We start from the raw sequence: 12347 nt of genomic DNA, 5'->3' as shown, positions 1-12347 counted from the left end.
GACTTTATGTGGAACGCTTAGGGTTTTCTCTATATAGGATCATGTCAGATGCATATGATGACGGTTTTATTTCTTCTTTTCCAATTTGGATACCTTTTCTTTTTCTTCTCTGACGGCTGTGGCTAGAACTTTCAATCCTGTGTTGACTAGAAAATGGTGAGAGTGGGCATAGGATCTCATTTTAACATGGAATTTGACCATGACTTCTGAAGTAGTTTCCTGTTCAGTGAGAACTGAGTACATCAGTTGCAAGCAATTAGGACACTAGTGATCTTTTTATATGTGCTTTCATGTATTTGGCCTGTCAGTTTATAGCATTATTTGTTACGTGAATGCTGAACTAAGAAATCATGCTGGAAGACTTATTTTTATTATTAAATACTTCCTTTTATCTTGTATGACTTTGCTTGTATCCTAGTTCAAGAAGATCTTTTGCTTTTTTGGCTTAACACTGTGTTTCCATTTCTGTAATTGCTTATATAGTTCAAGGAATTATGTATGTGAAATGAACTTCTCCTTTCACATCTGTAAGTCATTTCTTTATCAGTAAATTTAAAATTGATTATCTTCTATGCAGATGTGAGTAACTGATTTTGAATCTTTGGGTTCTTCCCAGATTGCAGATTATTACTATGAAGAAAGAACCTGTATTCTTCGTTGTGTCTTACACCTTCTCACTTATTTCCAAGATGAAAGACACCCCTATAGGGTAAGCCCATTTAGTCCTCTTGGTTCTCTTTACCCTGTAAAATTTAGTCCTTTTTAATAATTGATTCATATTTCTGTTCATTTGAATGTTTACCTTTTACTAAAGATGCAAGGTACTCTATTTTTAATTAAAATTTTTTTTTAAGGTTGAATATGCCGATTGTGTGGATAAATTGGAAAAGGAGCTAGTTACAAAATATAGACAGCAGTTTGAAGACCTTTATAAAACTGAAGCACCTACATGGGAGACACATGGAACCCTCATGGTATGTGGTTACTGGGCCCTCCTGTAACTGGAGAGTTGTGTATCTTTGCTCATAGAACTCCAGGTTAAATTATTTACGTACTAACTTAAAACATTTATAGATTGTCACTCTCTAGAAAAATTTAAATATGTCATATGAATCAAAGCATTAACTTTAACTATGGTACTTAATTTGGACTTCCCTCTTGAGTTTGTCAGTCCAGTTAGTTTATTTTTTTCTTACCCTAAATATTGTCTTAATGGTTAATGAAACACTCAAGCCAAGATTTCATCTTCTTTATTATCCTCGTCTATTAAGTGTATGACATTAAATCTAATTGCTTTATTCTAAATCTTAAACCAATCTGCATTTATAGATTTATAAATTAGAGTATAATCTTTTATGTTTTAAAAACAGTACATGTTTATTAAAACAATTCAGCCAAAATATAGACAGTAACTATTTAAAATATTCACTTAAAGAAAAGGGCTCACTTATAACAACAAAAGCACAAATTTCTCAGGAATAAACTTATGACAATCCAAAATCTAAGCAAAGAGAACTTTAAAATGCTAACAGGAATATCATAACCAAATAACCAAATGGAAAGACATGGCGCACTCTTGAAAATGAAAACTCAGCTCTGAATGTCAGACCTTATTTTAACCTATAATTTTAGTGTGATTCTAGAAAAAATACTAACAAGTATTTCCTTTGTCATTTATTTTGGAACTAGACAGATGGTTCTAAAATTTATTTGAAAAATAAGAGTAGCCAGGAAATTTTTGAGAAAGGAAGATTAATTTTAGTATAAATAAGACTAAAATAATTTAAAGATGGCATTGTGCATGAGTAAATAGACTGAAGACTAGCACATAGTCAGTAGAACATCTACTATGGACCAAATGCTGATAGGGAATTAGTGTATGGTAAAGGTGACATTTTGAATTAATGGGGAATTAATTATTAATTAATAAGTTATTCAGGTCAATAGTGTTGGAACTACTGGAGAAAAATCGACTATACCTTTTTCTCTCATTCCTTCTACCTGAGGAAAAGCAGAGAGAGATCAATGATGTAAATTTTAAAAATTCAACCATAGAAGTACTGGAAGAAACATGGGAGGTGATTTTGTTTTTATTTTTGGGGAGTGGAGAAGATGTTTAAAACTCAAAAGCGGTTAAAAGATAAGCTCAGCAACATCAAATTAAAAACTTTTACAAGGCAAAACACCAAAAATAGTGCTATAAGTAAAGTCAAAAGACAAACTCATAGCACAAAGGGTTCTTAAAATAGAATGCCTATAAATCAATAAGCAAAACTGAAGAGAAAAACAGGCAAATGATATGAACTTATATAACAACACTCACATCAAAGGGTTGGGATAATGGGCACTTATATTTTGCTGTTTGAATTTGTATATTTTTTAATGGAAAACATTGTGATAATATCTAAAAATTGGAAAGCATGCATTTCTTGACCTGGTAGTTTCACTTTGAGTTTATTCCATAAGTGCATTCACACTTACATGATGAAATGACTAATCTGTAGCATCTACCAGCTTTATTCAGGTATAATTTGCATCTAGTATAATTCACTCATTTTGAGTTTTGGCAGTTGTATATAGTTATATGCAGTAACCACATTTGTGATCAATATACAGAATGTTTCTGTCTACCTAGGAAGTTTGCTGTTAGTCTGTGACCCCTGGCCCCCAGTAGCCACTAGTCTGAATGAATGAATGTGTATGGCATATTACTGGAAGGAAAGACAAATACCTCCAGCAGTGGTTGCCTTTGGGGATAGATTTGGATTCCTGGGCAACAGAAATTGTAGAGATGAGACTTTTTTTAATCTTATTTTTATACATGTACTACCTAATAAAAATAACTTTAAGGATTCAAATGTGTTTAAAATCTGACTTCATCTCTCTCCCACTTTTCTTCATTGGTTTTGCAGACTGAGCGCCAGGTGTCTCGCTGGTTTGTTCAGTGCCTTCGGGAGCAGTCCATGCTGCTAGAAATTATTTTCCTTTATTATGCATACTTTGAGATGGCACCTAGTGACCTATTGGTGTTAACCAAGATGTTTAAAGAGCAAGGATTTGGTAGTAGGCAGACTAACAGGCACCTGGTAGATGAGACCATGGATCCTTTTGTGGATCGGATTGGGTAAGTGTGAATGAATTGAGGGCTTAGAACTTATTCAGTATTTAGAGTGGTCTTGCGAATGGGTGAGGGGAGGGACTACATACATTTTTCACTTAATGGCTGGGGAAATAGATAAGTGTACTACCACGTTCCAGGTCATTCAGGGAGTAAAGACTTGGATTGAGAGGGATATCTTTTCTCAAAATAAGTATCGCATTCTCTTCTGTTACTTACTGTTTTTCATCTAAGAGTTCATACTTTCATTCTGTGAAAAATCCATTGAGCAACTTATAGACCAAGCACTGTACAAGTGCTAAGAAAACAGTGATAAATAGGGCAGGTGTGTTCCCTGCCCTCTTTGAGGTCGTAGTGTATACAGACTTTTAGATTTTATGGAAATGGATATATCCACATTTTGAGCCTATTTCCTCTATGAACAAAAATATACATTTGACCAATGAGTTGATCTGGGCTAGATATAATTGTTGGCTGTAGAAACATTTAGTACTGGATCTGTGCTTTGGTGGGCAGAAGCCCCATGAGACTATCAAGCATTTAAAATATGGCTGGTGAACTTCCCTGGTGGAGCAGTGGTTAGGACTCTATGCTTCCACTGCAGGGGGCACAGGTTTGATCCCTGGTCAGGGAACTAAGATCCTGCGTGCTGCACAGTGTGGTCAAAAATAAATAAAATTTAAAGATAAAAGTTTAAAATAATATAAAATAAGGCTGGTCATGGGAATTCCCTGGTGGTCCAGTGTTTAGGATTCCGCACTCATACTGCTGAGGCCGGGTGCAATCCCTGGCTGGCCAACTAAAATTCTGCAAATCATGTGGTACAGCCAAAAAGTAAAATATGTGGTCAGATTGGGATGTGCTGGAAGTGTAAAATACCTACTGAATTTAGAAGTCTTGAATATGAAAAAAGAATGTAAAATAACTCAGTGTTTTTGATGCTGAAGTGTCTTACATTTTACCTTATTCTCCATTGAGGTTCAGAGTAGTATGTATGACACCATGGTGCTGTTTTTCTTTCCAGCTACTTCAGTGCCCTTATCCTGGTGGAAGGCATGGATATTGAATCCTTGCATAAGTGTGCTTTGGATGACAGAAGGGAACTGCACCAGTTTGCCCAGGATGGACTTATTTGTCAGGTGAACTTGAAACAGCCTCTTATTTTTTCAGACTGTTTATGTAGTTAGTAGTAAGCTTTTAACCACTCAACTATATTGCCACATAAAATTTTCCTTATTGTGGAATTCGTGGTTCTACACTGTTAATTAAGGGACTTGCCTGGTGGTCCAGTGACTAAATCTCCTTAGCACCCAGGGCAAAAGGACCCGGGTTCACTCCCTGGAACTGCACCTGAGTCAACAAAAGGTCCCACGTGCTGCAACTAAAGATACCACATGCCACAGTGAAGATTCAGGGTCCTGTGTGCTGCAACTAAGTCCCGGAGTGGTCAAATATATAATAAATACATGTTTTTTAAAAAAAGCAGTTCATTGGATTGGGAAGAAATCTGAGATTTATTTTTTATTTGCACAGAGGTGATAGTTCAATCTGTGAGAATGAGTAGAGTCCCTCAGGGAGATGATAGAAGGACAAAAGGGGCCCAAGGACAGAACCTTGGGTGTTGTCTGCATTTATGCAGCATGTGAAAGAAGAGGAATAGGGAAGAACATTGAGATAGGATGGTCAGAAAGATAGAAAATGAGAGATCTGAGAAAGTTCTGGAAGGATCAGGGATATTTTCTAGGAGTCTCCATTTGAACATATATTTTATCACCTTAAATTGGCACAACTTGATCAAGAGAGAAAATTGTGGGTAAAGGCAAGAGTAATTGAGGGGTCTTATTAATGAAGTGGCTGGGGCCTTGGGGAGAGTAAAATGTTAGAATGGGAGAGAGGGACCACTGTAGATAGATGGAAGACTTACTAAGCATGATGAAAGATCCTCTGTGAGAGTCTTGACCCTTTGTGTGAAGTGACACAGATGTATCCTGTTTTCATTAGGATATGGACCGTTTGATGTTGACCTTTGGGGACATTCCGCATCATGCCCCAGTGCTTTTGGCATGGGCCCTCCTCCGCCACACCCTGAATCCAGAAGAGACGAGCAGTGTGGTCCGGAAGATAGGGGGCACAGCCATCCAACTGAACGTCTTTCAGTACTTGACCCGACTGCTCCGCTCGCTGGCCAGTGGGGGAAATGACGTGAGCATGCGAGTGGGCAGAGAGCCGGGTGGATGCTCGTTGATGAGTCGTGATTATAGTGATAGCGACTGTCAGTGACGGGGATAACGATGATAATTTTGAGACTGTTATAGAGCCTTTATTGTGATAGACATTGTTCTCAGCGTTTTCTGCACAGTATCTTGTTTCATCCTCACAACACTTCTGTGTATTGGGAATTATTACCCTGTTTTACATGTTAGGAAATTGAAACTGAGGAGGGATGGTGTTTGCCCACAGGAATAGTGAATTGGCAGTTGGTGGGTCCCGCTTGAGCCTACTTTGTCTGACCCTTTGCCTTTGTGTCATGTTGTGCCACTAAGTATCTCTTATAACTTTGGTCATAGTGACTGGATAAATCTTGGGAGAGGTCTTATTCATTCAACTGTAACGGGATGAATTAGAAATTCTCTTTGAGTCTTGTGTTGGGGCTTAGTTTGAGTGGCATGGTTTAATCAGCTTGTTTTGACATGCTGAATGAAACCTTGGCCAACTTGTTGGTACTGGTTGATTTATCCTAGTGACAGTTGAGGCAGCTGCTTCATTCATACCAGCACATAGACACTGTTCTGTTTGTAGGCTGGAGGTGGTTTTCCTCCCTACGAACACTTTGCTCGTTTTGAAAAGGGTCCCTTCTGATGTTCCTGACTGTGTTGTAATGTGTATCGCGTCTGCTTTCTCCTTTCTTCCTTTGTCTTCCTGATCTGGGGACTAAGTGAGGAAAGTTGTGAAGCCTCAGGCCCTCTTCCCGTTTGTTTAGAGAGACTGCATTAATGTGATGGGATTGCGCCGAGCCTAGAGAAGAGCGTTACTCAGAACCCTGACCCCTCTGTTACAGTGCACCACCAGTACTGCGTGCATGTGTGTCTATGGGCTCCTGTCTTTCGCCCTGACCTCACTGGAGCTGCACACCCTGGGCAATCAGCAGGTCAGTGTCTGGCTTTCATGAGGCTGTCTACACTGCCCAGCCTGTGGTCTTCTTCCTAAAATACTCCTTTGGAGCTGATACAACATAGACCCATACACTTCAAATGTAATTTGCTGTTTATTGCTGTTTTTCACTTACTGTTTTATAAAATGGTGCATATTAATGATTAAAAGGTCAGAAAGTGCTGATAAAAAGAAAAAACTGTAAGCCCACCACACAGGATAGCCTATGTTAACAGTTTGATATATTCCCTTCCAAATGTAAAAATATAATAGTTCTTTGGAAGTGGAATCACAATTTATATACTGTTCTACAGCCTAATTTTTTACTCTGTAGTGCATTTGTCCCAAACATCCATGGATGCTAATAAATATTCTTGTGCAGTATTTTTAAAAAATGAAATATTTTAAAGATATACTGAAGGAGACAGATTTGTGTAATGAACCGTCATGATCCATCACCAGCTTCCAAATGATCAGTGCACAGCTGATTGTACTCATTTCTGCCCCTTCCCTCCTTTACTTTTATTTTAGGAGGATAATTACACTATTGTGGGTTCTGCCACACAGCAACATGAATCAGCCATAGGTATACATATATACCTTCCCTCTTGTACCTCCCTCCCACCTCCTTGGTTATTTTGAAACGAATCCCGGACAGTATTTACTTAATACGAATATTTTAGTGAAGCTTCACAACCTTTATCATATTTAGAAAAACATATCTTCAAATAAGGTATAGGACTCAAATTTCTAGTTGTAAATGTCATAAGTTTATCATAAGTTTGTATTAGGATCTAAATAAATTAGATCCATATATTACTGGTTGATAAGTATGTCAGATTTCTTTTAGTCTGTAGCTGTGCTGTTAATTATGGTAGCCACAAACCACATCATCGTCTCCGTCCACTAGTTCTCTAGAGCAGCGTCCCAGACTTTTATGGCACCAGGGACCGCTTTTGTGGAAGATAATTTTTCCACAGACAGAGTGGATAGGGGGCTAAGCTGGGCCTAGTAGTACCTCACATTTACATGCATTGTAAGATTTGCAGTTTGTTTCCCCTTACTTGATCTCATTTAATCCTTAGGACAACATTGTGAAGTAGGTAATATTTTCACCCTGTTAGAATTTGAAGTTCAGAAAGGTTAATTTGCTTACCATCTTACAATTCCTTACTTTTTAATCCCAGAATTCTTTCTGACATACTATATGAAGGTATTATTCATGTTTTTATTTTAATAGAATGCAGCTAAAAAAAAAAGACTGGTTCAGCCAGGAAAAATAAGCCATTTTCTTCTTCCCTCCTCGACAGGATGTAATTGACACAGCATGTGAAGTCCTGGGAGACCCTTCTCTCCCAGAACTGTTCTGGGGAACAGTAAGTATGCAGAGGGGATCGTACTGTGGTGCTCTCTGTAGCAGAATCTGTTTTAGTTCTCATATTAAACTTCTGAGTCTGTTTTCTCATGTAATCTATACGAAAACTGATAAATTAGATAATATCATCCAACTGTGTGTGTGGGGAAATGTGATGCTCAGTGATGTGGAGTTACTTGCCTGAGCTAGTCATCACCGCTAGATAGGATCAAGATGTAGTTCTATCTGACTTGAGTCCCTGTCCACGTTATTAGCCAGTGTGTCCTCTCCTACCCATCAAGTTTTTTTTCCACATCAAGAGTCTCAGGCACCAGTAGTGCTATAACTCCTGAACATACCATTGGGTGATTGTAACTGTCTTAGACATTTTCAGAGTACTGTTACAGGTTAGGGTAAGGATTCGGCTTTGGAGAGAACAGTTTCTCGCTGGTATTTACTCTTGGCATTGACAGCAGCCTCAAGGCCCAGGTGATCAATAAATCTTGTTTTTCTTTGAACTGTGGCCTGAATGATTTGCCTGTGTATTGTCCCCTCTTTCTCCTGAGGTGGTGGGAAACAACATGCAGATTAGGATGTGATGCTCGCGTGTGGTGCTAACTGCTGACAGGCTGTGGGTGCTTTTCATATCAGTGGAAGCAGATCATGTACAGCTAAGTAGCGTTTTCCTGTGGCGCGGATGCCTTGCAGAGGTCACTGGAGGCAGCAGTAGTCTCTCTTCAGGGTCTCAGTCGGTTGTTGAAGCCTTTTTCACAGGATGTTTAACATGGAAGTTTTAAATTATTAGAGAAATGCCGTCTACCTAAAGAAAAGGATTAATTTTACATTTTCTTATGGTTGCTGGGCAATTCAGAGATGTGTTAATTTCTGGATTACATGAAGGTCAGTGACTTCTCCCCTTCTGCCATAGGAACCAACCTCTGGTCTTGGGATCATTCTGGACAGTGTATGTGGAATGTTTCCCCATCTCCTCTCCCCACTCCTGCAATTGCTTCGAGCCCTTGTATCAGGGAAGTCTACTGCTAAGAAGGTAGGTTGTTCAGTTAGATGCCTAAATAGAATGGGAGATGTTTTTAGAAATCCTTTTTGCTTTTCACGTTGCAGTTCCACCGCCATGGCAAGAATTAGTCTGCAGTTGAATGAAAAATGCAAAGAATGCCTCAGTTCTATAAAATTAAATTTTCTTAAGTACCTATTGTAGGATGTTATGGGAGTAAGACAAAATGTGAAGTTCCTTAATATCTAGTTTGAAGAGAATGATGGATATAAGAATTAAGTAGTAAAGCTAGGTGGGCTTTCCTGGCGGCTCAGCAGTAAAGAATCTGCCTGCCCATGCAGGGGATTGGGTTTGATCCCTGGGTCACGAAGATCCCCTGGAGAAGGAAATAGCAACCCTCTCTAGTATTCTTGCCTGGGAAATAACATGGACAGAGGAGCCTGGTGGACTGTAGTCCATGAGGTCGCAAAGAGCTGGACACAGCCTAGTGACTAAATAAGAACCGTAAAGCCAAGTGGTATATAATTTATGTCATCTGAGTGGTTGAGACCATACTGTTCAGGAGAGACAGTTATCTGTGGAGTGAGAGGGTCCATGAGTTGTAATAAGAAGGGTTTGACTTCACAGGGAGTGCTGAGGCAAGTCTCAGAAGAGTCCTGGGGATGGCTTTATAGGAAGTTTGAGAGTCAGCACATACACAGTCTGGCTAAAAGGGCAGAAAAGCAGATGGGAGGCCCCTTAAATGTCCCTCAGTAAATGTGTAGCTCGTTGGTTTTTTTTTTCCTGTGTGTTGGCAGGTGTATAGTTTCTTGGATAAGATGTCTTTCTACAATGAACTCTATAAGCACAAGCCCCATGATGTGATCTCCCATGAAGATGGAACCCTTTGGCGGAGGCAAACACCCAAACTCCTTTACCCTCTAGGTGAGAGAGACAGACGACCCTGGCTCAGTAGCCTCTTCCATGGCTTCTGTGTTGACCTTACTGCTGTTTTAATATTTCATGGCAGGTACCTTTAAAGTGGATCCTCTTCTCCACTGTGCTTGTTGATTTGCTGATAAATTATTGATTTCTTACTGTTTTACATCATTTGATTGTTTTACTTCAAAAATAGTGCTTGTTCATTATAACAAAGGAAACAATGCAGAGCTACATTTTTAAAAGTTCTAATCTCTATTCAGACGTGTCTCCATCAGATAATTAATGTTAAGAGTTTGGTGTGTATCCTTTTACACATTTCTGTATTCTCAGATTCATTCTACAAATTGATTTTATTATATGTAGATCTCTTTCTTTTTAGTAACTATATAATTATCCTTGATGTTTCATATGTTTTTATCTTTCACCTTTTAGAGGACATTTAGGCTATGTCAGGTTTTGCCACTGCAAACAGTGCTTCTCTGGGGACATATACCTTTATATTCTGGTGCTTTTACTGTTTAGTACATAGAATCCCTGAAGTGGGATTGCTGGGTAAAAGGGTGTATGCAATTAAATTTTTAAATACATGTCCACTGACAGATGAAGTGGATTTTCTAAAATGCAGTATATATAGGTGAGACACCAAGTTTTCTTACAAGCCAAAATTTGGAATATTATTCAGCCTTAAAGAGAAAAGGAATTCTTGACAGTGCTATATATAACATGGGTGAACCTTGAAAACATGATACTAAATCAAGTAGAACAGTCCAGAAAGGATAAATACTGTATGATTCCATGCATACGAGGTACTTAGAGTAGTTAGACAAGTGATAGAAAATAGAATGGTTGTTGACAGGGGCTGGGGGCTGGGATAATGGAGATTACAGGTTAATAGGTACAGAATTTCAGATTTGCATGATGAGAACAGATCTTTGAGTGGATGGTAGTGAAGGTAACCATGTGAATGTATCTAATGCCACTGGCCGACAACTTAGAAATGGTTAAAATGGTAAATTTTATGTATTTTTTTTACCACAATTTGAGAAAAATTGTAGAAAATTTTTGAATGGATTGTGTTGAATTAAGTTGTAGAAAAACAGCAATTTCCTTTCCTGCTGGCAGCGTGTGAGAGTAGCCTCTTAACAGTTGTAAGCTCTTGTATATTCCACATGCCCAAGGAATAAAATGTGGAAGGCACAGCCTCACTAGTCTCTGCATCCTTAGTGACTTACCCGATGACCCAGGCACATGCTGTCCTGTAAGGTGGTCTTCCTGTAGTCATCATGTGAGTGGAGAACCACTCTGCCCTTGATTGTTTTTCAGACACATGGAAAGACTCACTTCCCCTATGACAGTTGAGAGTTTTGTTTTTGTCTCTTTTTAAGGTAAAAAGCTGTAACAGTAGTGGGTACTAAGAAGAGAGTCTGTACATCTCTGTGGGATTAGATATTGCTGTCTGTCATAGGAATCTTCTCTTTCTATTAGACTAATTTCTCTTTCTTCTTTAGGAGGTCAGACCAACCTTCGCATACCTCAAGGCACTGTGGGCCAAGTGATGTTGGACGATAGGGCCTACCTGGTGCGCTGGGAATACTCGTATAGCAGCTGGACCCTCTTCACCTGCGAGATTGAGATGCTGCTGCATGTCGTTTCCACTGCAGGTGAGGTCAGCTCGGAGAGCGATTGCTGTGGGAAGAAAAATGGACATGGTTAGAGGATTCGGAAGACAGAGACTTTCAAGATAAGATTCAGAGCCTTCCAGGTTGTGATTAGCATCATTTATCTGGATCTCAGAGACTATTCAGTGATCTTAAAGGAGTTGTTTTCATTGAGATCACAACTTTTCCCCCTCAGATGTGATTCAGCACTGCCAGCGGGTCAAACCCATCATTGACCTGGTCCACAAGGTCATCAGTACAGACCTGTCGATAGCAGACTGCCTCCTGCCCATCACGTCCCGCATCTACATGCTGCTGCAACGGTCAGTATCTGGTCCCTCCCACTGGGTCAGAGGCTGCACACAGCCCATGGTGGGAAGCCCTGGTGTGATATCTGTCCACAGCAGAGGGATGTCCTGGTTTCATTCCCTGCTGCCAGGAGGGATTTGGGAAGAGAGGACTGGAAAATATTTGTGATGGAACAAGTCACTTCATTCATTTTACTGAGTACAATGCACTGTTCTCCAACCAGGTTAACAACAGTGATCTCGCCACCTGTGGATGTCATTGCTTCTTGCGTCAATTGCTTGACCGTTTTGGCTGCCCGGAACCCAGCAAAGGTGAGACACAGTCTTCCTAACAGCCAAAAAATGTCACGCATGGCGTATACCTGAAGACACACCACAGACACTCGACTCTTTTCCCCCCCAGGTCTGGACTGATCTTCTTCACACAGGCTTCTTGCCTTTCGTGGCCCACCAGGTCTCCAACATGAGTCAGATGATCAGGTGAGCCAGGTCTTGGGGTAGAGTGTATTCCCAGGGAGTGTCACTTGCATTTCAGATCTCAGCTAGCTTCATTAGTTTTAAAGGTGCTTCTTTGTGCCTGTATATTCTGCTGCTTGCCTTTTCGGTCCTCTCACCAGAAATGAGTCAGGATGAGGCGAAGGAGGTGATGGGACTTGGGGCACAGAGGCTTTTTCCTTAGGGAAGCACTGATAGCTCACAGTTTTTAAAGCTGAGGGAGAGAGGTATTTCTCATCCAGCAGCAACCACCTTAGGTATGTGGAAGTTAACTTTCTAGTCTAGAGAATCCAGGGGTGTCTGGATCCAGAGGCTCAACTTCCCCTTT

The 12347-nt window shown here is 39.8% G+C and overlaps 1 protein-coding gene across 1 annotated transcript in view; it reads left to right on the top strand.

The window, feature by feature from the left end:
* Positions 1-12347, top strand: part of NUP188 (nucleoporin 188) — a 42912-nt gene that overhangs the window by 15053 nt on the left and 15512 nt on the right. The window contains exons 7-19 of the mRNA XM_055399327.2: positions 617-709; positions 855-974; positions 2913-3124; positions 4143-4257; positions 5120-5320; positions 6177-6266; positions 7579-7644; positions 8551-8670; positions 9435-9561; positions 11067-11219; positions 11413-11539; positions 11749-11836; positions 11928-12004. Of these exons, the coding sequence (XP_055255302.2) occupies positions 617-709; positions 855-974; positions 2913-3124; positions 4143-4257; positions 5120-5320; positions 6177-6266; positions 7579-7644; positions 8551-8670; positions 9435-9561; positions 11067-11219; positions 11413-11539; positions 11749-11836; positions 11928-12004 (1589 nt within the window). The remainder of the gene's footprint in view (positions 1-616; positions 710-854; positions 975-2912; positions 3125-4142; positions 4258-5119; positions 5321-6176; positions 6267-7578; positions 7645-8550; positions 8671-9434; positions 9562-11066; positions 11220-11412; positions 11540-11748; positions 11837-11927; positions 12005-12347) is intronic.

Source organism: Moschus berezovskii, chromosome 11 (genome assembly GCF_049115385.1).
Source record: "Moschus berezovskii isolate FMDL1 chromosome 11, NW_MosBer_1.0, whole genome shotgun sequence".
In the NCBI taxonomy this organism is placed as follows: Eukaryota; Metazoa; Chordata; class Mammalia; order Artiodactyla; family Moschidae; genus Moschus; species Moschus berezovskii.
The sequence above is the reverse complement of the archived record's forward strand: the minus strand, read 5'-3'. Positions and strand labels throughout refer to the sequence as shown.